This window comes from Melopsittacus undulatus, chromosome 3 (genome assembly GCF_012275295.1).
Source record: "Melopsittacus undulatus isolate bMelUnd1 chromosome 3, bMelUnd1.mat.Z, whole genome shotgun sequence".
In the NCBI taxonomy this organism is placed as follows: Eukaryota; Metazoa; Chordata; class Aves; order Psittaciformes; family Psittaculidae; genus Melopsittacus; species Melopsittacus undulatus.
In genome coordinates, this window is record NC_047529.1 from 88034709 (window position 1) to 88049570 (window position 14862).

A 14862-nucleotide genomic window follows, 5' to 3' on the forward strand; every position below is an offset into this window, starting at 1 on the left:
TTAGTTGTTGGGCAACTTGGGCTGTTTCACACATTGTGGTACTTCCAGTCCTGTGTGTAGGGTCACCTGGACAAAGAAGAAACATGTACATTCAAAACTGGGACATCCTCAGCAGAAAGCATTTGAGAAGGCCAGGAGCATGTAAATGACAGGGGAAGAGCTGTGGGATTTCAGATCAAGGTTTAAATCATCAATAATATTAATGGGGATAATACTAAGCTAATGAAACAAGCAAGTCTCCTTCCCCCTTCCCTTCTTAACACCTTGGGGGCTAGAAGCCAAGTGTCCATATCTCTTCCAAAATCCAGACACAAGGTGTAGGTCTCCAGCAGTGCTGCTTGCAGGCCACAAGGTGGATGGAGTCTTTTTATGAGGGACCCCCTGAATACTTCAGGAGAGGAATCACACAGTGCAGCCCATGTACTAACTATAAGGAAATCCTTTTATCTTTGCTGTCTTGGCAGGACAGAGCCCAGGACATTTGAGTACTCCTTCTATAACCTGATGTTTCTAACAAGACCAAAGCTCTCACATAGACATACCAGAGCACCATTCAATGACAAATACAAGCTTAGTTTCAGAGCTCCCCCTGCCCCTTTGTTGACCATGCTCAGCCTTAACTCTATTGTGGCTAGAAATGAAAGCCAGGCACTTAAAAGATGTAGGTAGCTAAAACCGAAGGTAGGCTGTGAGTAAAAAATCTGTGTTGAATATAGCAGTGAGGTGCCCCAAGAAGTGCCCACATCTTCCACATTGGTGCATCAAATACAATAAAGCTATGCCAACTTCTTGTAAGTTTTAGATGCCACCAGTAATGAACACTAAATGCTCATGTATTAATAAGGCCACATGAGGTTTCTGTTTTCAGTTTGGGTGTTTAAAATGATGAGTGTTCCACCCTGGCTGCATTGGTCCTGCCAGACCTAAGCTGACCTCCCTCAGCCCTCAGGCTTCAGGGTGTTTACATAGGTTCTTCCTTACACTACATCCTATTTCTAGCCATATAGAGTGGTCTTCAAATAAAAATGCACTTTATTTAAAGAGGACTCTTCCAGGAGGTGATCCTCTTAAGAACAGAGACCAATCTTCAAAATTCAGAACGAGGAGGAATGATGTGCTGAGTCCTCTCTGTTACACTATTATTCTGCCCTATCTTGTCTTAGCTCTCATCACTGCTGTGCTGCTTGCATTTCTGCCTCTTGACAATGTTAATGATCTTCAACTATGAAATCTAAGAGGAATAAGGGTACTTATGGTTTTTATCCAAACTGGCAGAGGAAGCCTTAGCACTGCTACTTTCTAAGCGGAGCACTGCAGCAAAGTGTAGGGATTAATGCGTGCAGGTACTTTGACTTGTTTTTTATGGCCTTACTCCTCACAGCTGCAAAGCAAGGCAGCAGGTCAAATGCAGCTTTCCAAAAAGCATGAGTAGCCTGGGTGTCAGTCTGAGAAGGGAAGAGCCCCCACCCATATTGACTGCCTACAGAGGACGTGATCAGCCCTAGCAGCAATGGCTGGTAGCATATATTCTGCTTTAGCTGAGAAGGGTAAGTGGGACTGAATTGCAGAAGACTTACCTGGACGTTTCGATTGAGGCTCAGTGCAGGCATGAAGACACCCTCAATGTTTTCAAATGCTGGAGGCCCTTGCTGCTGTCCATTTATGTAAAAGGTCAGGTTGTGCTTGTTCAGATCCAGGAGAACACCAACAGTAGCACCTTTAGAAACTCCTCCTTCAGTCCTAAGGTGAAAAAGGGACCACACTGTTAGTGAAGGCAGTGTTACACTGCCGCTGCTCTCTCTTAGGGATGAGGTAGTCTTACTAAGAAAAGGAAGAGTAGAGCAGTACGGTTAAATGTTTATCCCCAGCATTTGGCAATGACTGATCTACACCTTCATCTGAAACATGTGTGCCACATTCATGGGAGTTTAATGGGAGGCTCTTAAAGAGAAATTAGGTCCACCTTTCCTCCAGCTGCAATCCATAAGCTGAAAATGGGGTCTAGAGCTAACAGGTTCCCACATCTGATAAGAGATGGGGAGATGAGCAGGTCACTTCGAGGCATGTGGAACAGGAGTCTTGGAGACATGGCTTCTCAGAGCATCCCTGCTGTAGTGAGTGATGCACAGCAGAGAATTAAAACACACAAAGCTGGTTCCCTAGGTATTAATTTCTAATCATTATTCCTGATAACAGCTGCAGTTCAAGTGTTCACCTTGGCTTTCTCTAAGAGGACTCAGCTTTGCAGAGATCAGCGAGCCAGCACAGGCAAAACATACAGTGGTTTTAGGGAGAAAGGGAATGTGGAGCTGGTTAAGGATAGGTATAGCTCTCTGAGAAGTTGCTCAGCTGTAGGTCTGGGAGCTGCTTCAAGTGTGTAGGCATGGTTATTAATACCAGTGATAATTGGTTGTGTCAGGAGCAACTGCTAGGAGATACCGTGCTATCAGGGCTTGCCAGGACAGACTCAGCCAGCCGTTACACGCTTGAGTGGCTTGACAGTAATGCACTTTGATTTGGGGGTTAGTCAAACCCAGTATTACTTTAGAGAGTGCTGAGCAAAAAAATCTACTAGATATGCAGATTGGCCACAGGCACTGCTGCTCTGTTAATATCATGGGGGCTCTGCGATGGATTTACAGCCTGACACAGTTTGTTCAGGGTAAATCAGATCTCAAACAATTTGCAGTAGGAAAGGAAGCAGCTGTCTTTTGTCTTCCCATCAGGCACAAATATTGTAAGAGTAATGCAATTTTAACATAACATTTATCATAATAGGTAGGCAAAACAAAAATAAAACCCAAACAATAACAAAACCCAAACAAAAACAACCACCAAACCCAAGCAAACAAAAATCTCAACAAAAACAACCCAACCAAACGGAAAAAAGATCAGGGAGATCAAAATAGGATTAGAAAGAATAAAGTGCAGGGTAAGAAATTCTTATCTTGTCCACTAGGTGTCATAGACTGGTTTCCTTTGGACTAAATGTGGCACATGGCATTTCCTCTGAAGATAAAGGGAGTTTTGTCTGCGACATAGTAGTATATAGCATACTATTATACTATTCTGACTTCTCCATTTAAAGCTATTCAAACAATAATAGTATAGCTGAGAATCACGAACCATCTCTGAGATGCATTAGACCTCAAACTTTACTGTTCTCAGGTTCCCTTTATTTGCTTTCTGATCCTATATGTATTAATAGGTTTCTCTTCCAGCTCTTCTCCAAAACCATAAAGTAAATTATTTTCCAGCAATAGCTAAGGTGCTTACCTGCCCTCAGTATCTAGACTGCTTTTGTTAAAAGCACTCCACCGTAAAACTCATGATGAGGTTGTGGGAAGCAACAGTACTATGATCTAGAGCTATTTACGCAGAGATTTATTTTTCTCTGTTCAGGAACAGCTTTGATTGTAGGGCACCATGTGTTATATCCTGCAGTGTTTTAAAATAGATGTTATGACATCCTTTTAAGTGACATCATTGATTCTCTTAGGGAAACAGGAACAGCAACTTTGCCTTTTTGAGATTATTATGCTCCTTCCTATATGATAAGCTAATTTGCTTCTTGTGGGCTAATTAGCTGTGTGCTGCACTGTGACATTGAATGACTCCTCTGTAGCCCCCTGGGGACAGCCCACTGCACAGGAGATGGATGCTGCCTGCAGAGCCCAGGCAAGGCTAGCACAGGACCCAGCTGCAGGAGCCAAAGGGGCATGGGGGCAGAGCAGAGGCATGGGGACTCTCTCCCTTCCTTGCTGCCACAAGTCTTACAGCCCTTCAGCACGGAGATTGCCTGTTACTTGACTGCCACCTCCCACAAGGAGCAACCAGCTCTGTCAGGATGAACCCAGGGCAAAGGCAATCAGGGGTAATTTGCCATGCTGCTGCCAAAGAGGCTGCTTTTTTTTTCTGAGGCTGAACAGCTGCTCTTCCCGAGCATCCCATGGTTTCCTTGGGAACAGTACTTTGAGGACTCCAGTGCCTTTTGGACTACAGTCACAATCACTTCCTTTTGGAAGAGAGGTGGGAAAGTCAAAGTTTCTCACGCCTCTTTTGTCACAGTCCTGCACTCTTATTTCTGAGTGCAGCTATATATCTTGAGCGTGGAAGCTCTGTGCAATGCCTGGAAGGTTGGCTACCATGAAAAATACCATTGTCTGTGGCAGTGGAGGCTGTTATTCTAAGGTGCTCACGACATCTTGGACAATATGCAGAACAGGATGGCATGGATTGGCTTGAGGAGTTAGGGATAGTAGTAAGTTTCACTAGTACTGAAAAATGAACAAGTGTTTATGGACACTTTAACAAACCAAACAATTAGTTTAACCCTTTGTTAACAGTGTTTTAATCACAAGCTTTACAGTAACTTCACAGCTTTACCATATCTGTTGTCAAGGAGAGTATTTTTTAGTCAGCTATGACATTTTTGTGTCATGAAAACCTGGACTTGATATCTCTGAAGGCAGTGAAGAGAGTCTCAGGAGAGAGCAGGTGTGCTTTAAAACTACCCTCCAAGTTCTCCAGATTTTTACTTCCCACTGTCTTTCATTATAAAACGTTTCAGTGCAAGTGGAAATTTCATTTCCATATCTTTCTTTAAATAACCATGTAGTGGCTAGAGTATCGCCTACAGCATCAGGTACTGCTGCTCTTGGCAGCTTTGCCATTCTTTGCAATGAATGCCAGTGCCTCTTAGCAACAGGCATACAACATCTCTGGTGTGAACTGATTACTTCATAGAATCACAGAATCATTTGGTTTGAAGGTATCTTTCACAGTCACCTAGTCCAACTCCCCTTCAATGTGCAGGGACATCTTGAACTAGATCAGGTTGCTCAGAGCCTCATCCAGCCTGACCATGAGTTTCTACTGATGGCACATCAACCACCTCTCTGGGCAACCTGTTCCCCAGTGTTTCCCCATTCTCACTGTAAAAAATGTCTTCCCTATATCTAGTCAAAATGTACCCTGTTTCAGTTCAAAACCATCATCCCTTGTCCTGTTGCAACAAACCCTGATAAAAAGTTTGTCACCAGCTTTCTTATAAGCCCCCTCTGAGTACTGTGAGGCTGTGATAAGGTCTCCCCAGAGCTTTCTCTTCTTCAGGCTGGAGAACCCCAAATCTCTCAGCACTTCTTCACAGGAGAGGTGTTCTATCCCTTTGATCATTTTCATGGCCCTCCTCTGGATTTGCTCCAACAGCTCCATGTCCTTCTTATGTTGGAGGCCCCAGAGCAGAATGCAGTTACTCCACGTGGGCTCCCACCAGAGTAGAGCAGCAGAATCACATCCCTTGACCTGCTGGTCATGCTCCTTTTGATGCAGCCCAGGATGCAGTTGACCTTCTGAGCTGCAAGTGCACAAGGCTGGCTCATGCCCAGCTCTTCATTCACCAGTACTCCCAAATCCTTGGCAGGGCTGCTCTCGATTCTTTCATCCCCCAGCCTGTATTGATATCAGGGGTTGCTCTGACCCAAGTGCAGGACCCTACACTTGGCCTTGTTGAACCTCAAGTGTTTTACATAGGCCCACTTCTCAAGCTTGTCCAGGTCCCTCTGGATGGCATCCCAACCCTCAGGCATGTCAACCACACCACTCAGGTTGGTGTCATCAGCAAACTTGCTGAGAGTGCACTCAATCCCAGTGTCTATATCATTGATGAAGATATTAAATAGTACTGGTCCCAATACAGACCTCTTAGAGACACCGTTTGTCACTGACCTCCATCTGGACATGGAGCTGTTGACTGCTACCCTCTGAATGTGAGCATCCAGCCAATTCTTCATCCATTGAACAGTCCATCCATCAGATCCGTATGTCGCCATTTGAGAGAGAAGGATGTTGTGAGGGACTGTGTCAAAGGCCATACAGAAGTCCAGATAGATAGGCAACATCCATAGCTCTTCTCTTGTCCACTAATACAGTCACTCCAATATAGAAGGCCACTACATTGGTCAGGCAAGACTTCCCCTGCTTGAAGCCATGCTGGCTGTCTCAGATCATGTCCCTATCCTCTGTGTGCCTTAGCATAGCTTCTAAGAGGATCCGTTCCATGATCTTCCAAGGCACAGATTTCCAGGAAAAAATAGGGCTGAAAGGTACTTCACAAAACCATATCACTGACCTAAAGTGTTTTCTTAAACACTTTGCTCAACCTGTTCTCAAAGGTTTTTAATAGCATTAGAGTCTTCTCTTCCTGCATATTCTTCTAGTATTACCAAAGTGATGCTAGTTTTTAAGGACGTAAACAGGTCCAATTTTGCATGGTGTGAGTGAAAAGAAAACGAAAGTGCTCTGAATGTGACAGGTCCCATGTACAGGTCTTTCAAGCTCCACCTCATCTTACCCTTGAAGCTAGTCATTTATTTATCACCCGAATTTATTCTTATGAAGATCAGGAAGCATGAAATGACAACTAAGACATAACCTCTATCACAATAACATCTGAGAGGCTAAAATCTGACAATAGATTTCCTTTGGACTGTGACACTGTGCTGTCATGCACTTGTCTCCAGTGGGGAAAAACAACTAAGCAGAAATAACAGTTTCCACAAGACTATTACAGCTAATGAGTTAAAAACCTGACCTAGTTGACTGTCACGGTTAAAAATATAATGCCTAGACCCAATTTCATTGAAGCGCATCTGATTTCATAAGACTACATGTCCTGTACGAATGTGCTTCCTCTGAAGAGCTATTCCATGGGTCTATCCATGCCTTGAATGTGCATGTGAAGCCTTTGTGTTTTATCTTGTGTTTAACTTGGAAACTATCATCAACAGAAAGCTCTTTGTTCTCTTGTTTTAGGAGGATGATTGGAAATACAAAGTGTTTCTATTATTTGTGCTTCCCAGAAAAAACAGCTTTTGCTTAGCTCGTGTGTTACTTGCTGGTAGGAGCATGCTGAGGACCAAATCCATAAAATAGGTTTCTGGGACAGTAGTACACAGAATGGTTGCCAGTTTTTTTCCAGAAAACATAAGCTGTTTCACAGAGCATTAAAATTAATACAGCTTAACATTACTTCTGCCCTAAATCAAATCAAGATATTAAAGCAACAGAGAACCTTTTGATATATTTATTATACTGATGTTGTTTTATTCTGTATTGTCTGAAGGTCTTTGGAATTATTTAATACATTCCAATTGACTGCAGGTAGCTTTTGATCCAGCTACAAGGTTCCTTCACCTGTCTGTAACAAACTACAAAATCAAAGTATGCTTCAAACGAAAACTCACAGCAATTGCAGTATAGTTATTTAAAATACTTTAGAGTATAAATGATTTAAAGCATAAATGACCATTCAACAGGAGATGTTACAACCAGCTTTAGGATACAGTGCACATGGGCATAAATTTACCTCTTTAAGGAGATGATACCTGCATTTGAGCATTTGAAAATCACTGCAAGCCTTTGTTTTAATTATTTGGTATAACAAACAACACCTGAGCTAGTGAGTGTGGAATATTCGCTGGGACAGGCAATAGGAAATTAAATCAAAATTGATTTACTCTGTGCCACAGACCTGCTACGTGTCCCTGGTCAGTCACTTTATTTGTACATCAATCTCCTATCATTGCCTTTAATAAGTTTTCAGGACTGGCAATAAACACCTGCATTTTGGACAGTGCTTTGCCTAATTTGCCTAATTATTGTGCAACCCTGCAGCCAAGATTTCTTCTAAGGAAGAGAATGACAGAATCATTGAATCACAGAATGGTTTGGATTAGAAAGGGCCTTAAAGATCATCTAGTTCAAACCCCTCTGCCATGGGCATGGACACCTCCCACTGGACTAGGCTGCTCCAGCATCTTTCCTGACATCCAACACCTTTCTCCCTGCACTTCTCCAGCAATGAGAGAGAAATACCATATCCCAGTGTGCTGCACTCCTGTCTGCTGATGCTGTGGGTGGGATGTGCAATAATGGGTTTAAATCACAGCAGGAGTGATTTAAGCTAGATCTCAGGAAAAGAATTGCTAACAGTGAGGATAACAAACACCAGCACAGATTGCTAAGGTGCGATTGCTGTCACTAGTGATTTTAGAGAAGGAATAAAATAACTACATTTAGCATGGAGATGGACCACATGGCTTGTTAAGATCCCTTCCTCTGATGCAAAGCAGAAAAAAGGATCAGTAACGAGAAAAGCACGCAAGTAGCACTTACCTGTTGGTGTGAGAATTGCAATGCATGAACCAGCTGCGGTTGTTGTCAACATACATGGCCCATGCCTTGTCGTCCTTGCCTAGCATCATGTCCTTGATGACGTTAATCCTGGCAATGCCAAAGGCTGGATCTGGATGGTTGTCATACCTATCCACATGCAGTTCCCAGTAATGCACACCCTTGGAGAAGGCTGCCGTGCCAAGAACAACCCGGTCATCGTAGCTGTTGCAGGTGGCAGTCTGGTTGTCGTTTGACAGCACTATGTCTCTGTGAGCTGAGGAGGGGTCGAAGGTGAACCATGCCACTATGGAATAGGAAAACAAAAGGCAGAATTATGGCAGAACAGGCTTTGTTCTAGGGTTGTCTGCTTCACTTCAATGAGGAGGATGAGATTCTGCCTTCCTAAAGGCCCTGCTGCACTTTCAGGTAATAAAGACAATCTTTCCTTGTTACTGTAGACAGCTACACAAGATTGCTTTGAGCCCTTACCCTGCTGGTTTTTAGCTCAGAATTGCTTTATGTTATCTGTGCTTGTTCCTCTGAACAAGGGCAGTGACTTTCTGTTCTGACACAGTAACAAGAAAGTGGTTGAGGAGACAAAAGCTTCTTTATGGTATGGAAACTGCTCACATAGATGAATTGGTTCAGGCTTGCCTTTAATGGAAATGGAATTCCACTGTGTCCATGCTGGTTAGGACTGACTTCACTAGTTTAGCAATGGGGGGTGGAGGGGTGGGGGTGGAATAAAAACCAAACAAAAAACCCAACAGAAAATGCTTTTAAAGTATAAATATTTTATACTGGCCTATTTTGGCAACATAGCATGAAAGTGGAAGTGATAATAGCATGCACTTCTCATTTCATTACGATAACATTAATAAAGATGAACTTCTTGTAATGCCCATATGGATGTCAAGTATAATTACAGAGGAGCAAGCATGAATTCCCATCTCTGTATTATCAAACCCTGCTGTGAAATTGAAGGAGTACTGAAGAAAAAGGCACATTCTAAAGATGCATAGAGAAGAGGAGATGGAATGGTATAAAAATATCCCATGTCTTCCATAACTGTTTCTGTATGCTAAAACAAATAGGAAACTTAGTTAAACCCCAGACTTCTACAGCCAAATAAAATTGAATTATTAGAAAAGTAAAGTGTTACTGATAATTAAAAATACCCAAAATTGCTAGGAAGAGAGTCCTAGTCCCTTTGCACACTCAATTCCTGGCCTCTCTGCTCAGATGATCCAAAATCTCCATGCCAGTAAGTGCCAAAGATACTAGTGGGTATAAAGGGATGCAAGTGTCCTGTCACTGACACCTGCAGCTTTTCACTTAGAAACTGGCAAAACCCAACTCACCATCTGATGTCTGTAAAATAACCATCTTGCTGTAAGGACCAACTCCCGACGAGTTGAAAGCTTTGACTCTTGCATTATAAGTACTGTTGAAATGAAGGCCATCGATGGTGCAGAGAGTCTCCTTGCCAACATATACTTCCTAAACATTCCAAAGAGAAAAAAAAAGGGACAGAAGGACATAGTTTAACTGTTTCTCTGTGCCTTGTGAACGTATGTTAAGACTTCTAAATACAAGCCATAAGTGGACAGCTTCTCATTGCTTCCCAGGATGTAGAAGTTATGCTGTTATAACACAACCACAGCAGTGTTGACATCAAGGATGGTTAGCAGTGGCGACCCTAAGGTGAAGATGAAGCTGGAAGGGTACAGCAAAAAAAGAAATGAGGAGGTCCATGAAGATGATCAGAGGGCTGAAGCACCAATCCTATGAAGACAGGCTGAGAGAGTTGGGCTTGTTTAGCCTGGAGAGAAGAAGATTCGGGAGAGATCTGATAGCAGCCTCCCAGTACCTAAAATGGGACCTACAAGAAAGGTGGAGAGGGGCTTTTTATAAGGGCATGTAGTGACAGGACAAGGGGGAATGGCTTTAAACTGACAGAGGGAAGATTTAGATTAGATATTAAGAAAAATTGCTTTACTGTGAGGGTGGTGAGGCACTGGCACATGTTGCCCAGAGAAGCTGTGGCTGCCCCATCCCTAGAAGTGTTTAAGGCCAGGTTGGCCAGGGCTTTGAGCACCTTGGTTTAGTGGAATGTGATCCTGGTCATGGCAGGAAGGGTGGAACTGAAGGAGCTTTAAAGTGCATTCCAATCTGAACCACTCTATGATCCTATGAAACACAAAAGGTCTTAATATTTATCCTCTTTTCCTAACCATCTAGTCCAGAGCACTGGTTTGGATAGTTGTCCCAGTGTCTGACTCACTGTGGCCATTCTTGTATTTATGTAGCACCCAAAACAGGGGGCATGGAAGAATAAGTAAGCACAGTTTTATTCTGTTGGAAAGGTTGTCTCATGACCGTGTTAAAATAGAAATTTGAAACCTGCAGACATGGACCGAGAAGAAACTGATCTCCTAAAGATTAGGATCACATGCCTGACATGATGAAACAGCAACCAGGCACCAGAGACATCATCAAGGTCTGCAAAGATTTATTAAACAGCAAGCACTTGCCTAATATGAAATATTTCAGGAGGAACATCTAAGCAAATGACTGGAGAGAATCAGATTATTCAGTCTATAAGGAAGGAAAAGAGTCCAGAAACATCATGTTTGTTGGAAAACTGAACAGAAAATAACAGAAAAGGAAAAAAATCCTGTCTTGGCAGCAGGTTGAAAGACACAATTCTTTTCCAACTCCAATTTCTCTGTTTCTGTAAAATCCATAGATTTGTGGTAGCAAAGGCCCTAAAGAGCTTATGGCTGTGACTGCAGACCTCACAGGCTGCAGTTCAGTTAAGACTATAAAGTATATGCCTATGAGTAGATCTTTTGACTGAGGCTTTTTGATATGAACCTAAAGTGCATTAAATATGTGATGAATAAGAAAGGGCTCACTTAGTTTACAGTGGGCCATGTATTTGTCCACTTTGCTATCATGATGGCTGCTACAAAGAACAGAAACTCTTGGGTCCTGAGTTAGCTGATAACCTTTCATCGAGAAGAGTTTTAATAAAATAGCTTAATTTATCTCCTGATGTTAGAACATGTGCTGTCCGTGAAAAAAAAAAAATGTGTATTTGTAGAAGTCTCATGTTTTCTAATCCATTTTATATTTTTACCACTGTTCACCTCTTGTGTTTATTCAGACAGATGCTCCCTGTTACAATGGAAGATAAAAACCGTTCTTTAAATCCATCCATTAAATACTGATAAAGTGCAGTTGGTGTAATTGCTTTTAGATATATAATACTTCATTAAAAGGTTCAGCAAGCTTATTGAGATGACATTGCTAAAAAGACTGCAGTTTATTGTTCGGTGGGTAAAACTGAGGGTCTAACACAGCAAGCAAAGCCTTCCCCTGAGAAGCTGTCACCCTAGATTCACAAAGGTACCTCTTCACACTTGAAGTAGTAAAGACCAGCCTCTTCAAAACCCATGTGAAATGATACTTGGACCAGGGAAATGAGCAGACCTTCCAGAAATACAGTGCCCTCTTCAAAATGCCCTGCTAATATCTCTGTCTCTTCTGATTAGGTACCTTTGCTGGCTATGGGTGTAGTGGTTTGGCACAAGGAGGCAGTTCCTTTGGTGGACCCAAGCCAGGCCATTTTCAGCTTGAGAAACCTTTAGATTTCCAGTGAGAAGCTCCCAAAGAAACACCACCACATGTTTTTGGCACAATTCCCCCATTTGGGAAGAGAGCAGCTGCACTCCACAATAATCTCCAGATGCTTTCAAAGCACTAGCCCCTAGGAAATGCACTGGGCCAACCTGGTCCTGGAGCAACAGGAGCATGAAGCCTGCCTGAGAAGGAAGTGACACAGCTTCTAGCAGTACATGGCTGGCAGAAAGCTGATGGAATTATTCCTGTAGTTTGTTTATTGGGCCATGTTGAGAAAGCAATGGGAGCCTATAAGTACCCTGTACTTATAGCCAGGAGCAAGGAGTCTAGAAGAATGGCACTCAGGATGCCATCCCATACTTATCAACACCATCATGGTGTGTCTGTGGAAAGCTTCTATCAGCCTGGTCTCATCCACTCCCAGAGAAAAGATTTAGAAATACCATATTTTTATGCAGGATCCCATTTTTATTCATAAAATCAGGAAAAACTGAGTTGCATTTCTGAACTGAGAATCTCAGCAGTTGAAATGGGGTGCTATGGACAGACAAGAGCAGGGGCTTTAAAGAAATCTCTGCTTTGTGGAATGAACCACTTTCAAGTCTTGTAGGCTAGTATGGGATTTTCTGTTCTGGTACACCCCAGGGGGACCTCAAGGCTGTCTTTGCCAGAGCCCTGATCATAACCTCAACCAAACTTCCCACCCAAGCTTGGTGTCCTTCTAATAAGCAGCATCTGCACTGCTTTCTACATCCACATGATGGAAGTGGGGATGTTTTGACAACCCGTATTTCCCTACACCCTCTCCCCACCCTCAGACAGACACAAATCCATATCCTGAGGAAACTCACATACAAAGAAACACAAATAAATGCTGAAAGAAATCCTCACTCGGAATTGGCCTCCATCTCCATCATCAAGTTCCAAGATATAACCCTCCACCGGGTTGTGGGTCAAGGGTGGCATCCTCCAGGCCAATGTCACACTGTTGTTTCTGGTGCAACACTTCTCCAGCTGCAGTAATGGGACGGGTGGTACTGTAACAGGAACTGGGTACAGATTAGTGTAATTCTGCCCTTCCCCATCAGTCTGTGCCTTGAGCAGTGTGGTAACAGCTCACCTCCCTCCCCTTGCAGGGGAGTCAATATTCATTAGGAAAAGGGTCTGTTCTCCTCCTTGAAACAAAAGGCAGTATAAATGATATAACAAAATGTCTTTACTTGGTTAGACAAATCATTTTGCTGAAATACATAAACAGAAACATATCTGGACATGCTTTTGGTGCCTCATAAGAGCTATAGTCTGGGGACCTCATGTCTGGTTCACTTTCCAGGGGTTAATGGCTGGAAAAGCTTTCTCTCACCCCAGAGCTCTTGCTGTCCCCCAAAGGAAAGAGGGAGCAATGGTGGCAGGGGGTGTCTTGGGCCATGGGGCAGCATGGGAGACGCAGTGCTGCCAGGAAGCTCAGCTCAGTAATGAAGAATTGGGTTATTAACCAACCTCCAAGCACAGCGGCAAGATAGAGCCTGAATTCCACTGACAGCAGGAAAACAGTTCTTCACAATAGGGCTTGGTTTTGTTTGCTTGTTTTTAATCTAATTTAATACCACTCACCCAGTTTTCAATCAAAACTACCATAGATATGATATCTTTATGGCAGCAATACTTAAAAATGGTTGAAGAAGATTGTTCCGTTTGCAAATTTTATCTAAATCCCTTGATTCAGGTAGAAAAATAAGACTGCTTGTGGCTCCCAGAAAACTGCAAGTGCAAAGTTCTCTACCAACATTCCTTTTTAATGACTTGCTTAGGAGAAACACCAAGAGACTATTGACCAGACCAGCATCTTTAAAACAAAAAAAAAAAACACAATAAAACATTCACTACACAGTGAAAATCCTGTCTTCTGGAGATGTGGAAATCGCACAGGTTAAGTGGGGATGTAAGTGATGCATAGACCATGCCACATCTTCCGCCCAAGGCTGAATTTTACCAGTCAGGATCATTTCTGCAGAGCTCAACCATGTCTTACAAGGAAATGAGTGCTCTGAGCATTCATTGACTTAGCTCTTAACAATGTCAGTTTGCTCTTCTTTTATCTACTCTGCTTTGAGCCTCTAGTTTATTTTCCTCCCTCTGTCTGAGTGAGAGCTAAGCCCTTGAGCTGTTCCTTTTGTACCTCTCTGGATAAAAGAGGGCTGTTCGCATTTTGTGTAGCAAGCAGTCTGTGGGAAAATGAATGCTGCTGTGTGACACGGCTAAAGCTTCACCCCCACTTTGGCAGTGACACAAAAGTCAGGATCACACGTGATAAACAGTGCAGAAGCTACCATGGCTTTCTGCTGGCTTTGTCCATCACTGCAGTGAACGCATATGGTTGGTAGCACAGAAGAATAGCTGTGCTCTAAGCCAAAAGAGCTTTACAAATTAGCTCTTGAACATTTTTCTGTGGAAAGAGAAAAAAAAAACACCTTGTTCCTATGCCTTGATATTTGATGATGATTCAGAGCATGCCATAAATAAAAACCTGCTTGTTTTTCCACATGGAAAGTTTAGTCTTTCCTCTAGGAGACTGTGTGTCTGGAGAAGTTAACAGAAATAAGACAAGAGTCAAAAACCTGAAAATGAGGAATTCAGAGGTAATGTTTTTTTTTTTAAGTGAACCACTGTAAGTTTGGGGTTTTGTTTGTGTTTGTTAGCATCTGTATTTCCAGTGATTGATGACCCTGGGAGAAGATGGGGCTGTATCTTCCATTCACACTCCTGCCACTTTACCTAACCAGTTAACCCTCCCAGGAGGCATGCACTGGGTCCTTCCCGTTTTGAGACTCCCGCTGGCAAGACTGGTTGAGAATCTAATTCCCAAAGTTTATAAAGTACAGAACAACCCATCACCTCTGAATAAACCCCTAACCTCTCCAACTCCCTACAAGAGTCTCCTGGAAACACTGCCTGGAGGCATTCAGGGGCTATTTACATAAAGCACAATGTCAAAAAAAGGAGTAGGGGAGGGTACATGCTTTAGGAGTCCCTCTTTATTAT

At 42.9% G+C, this 14862-nt stretch overlaps 1 protein-coding gene across 2 annotated transcripts in view; it reads right to left on the bottom strand.

The window, feature by feature from the left end:
• Window positions 1-14862, bottom strand: part of TRIM67 (tripartite motif containing 67) — a 34081-nt gene continuing 19219 nt past the window's right edge. For both annotated transcript variants that reach the window (XM_034060976.1, XM_034060975.1), the window contains 5 exons: window positions 12712-12857; window positions 9537-9675; window positions 8176-8479; window positions 1578-1740; window positions 1-66 (listed from right to left, as the gene is read on the bottom strand). In XM_034060976.1, coding sequence (XP_033916867.1) covers window positions 1-66; window positions 1578-1740; window positions 8176-8479; window positions 9537-9675; window positions 12712-12857 — 818 coding nt within the window. The remainder of the gene's footprint in view (window positions 67-1577; window positions 1741-8175; window positions 8480-9536; window positions 9676-12711; window positions 12858-14862) is intronic.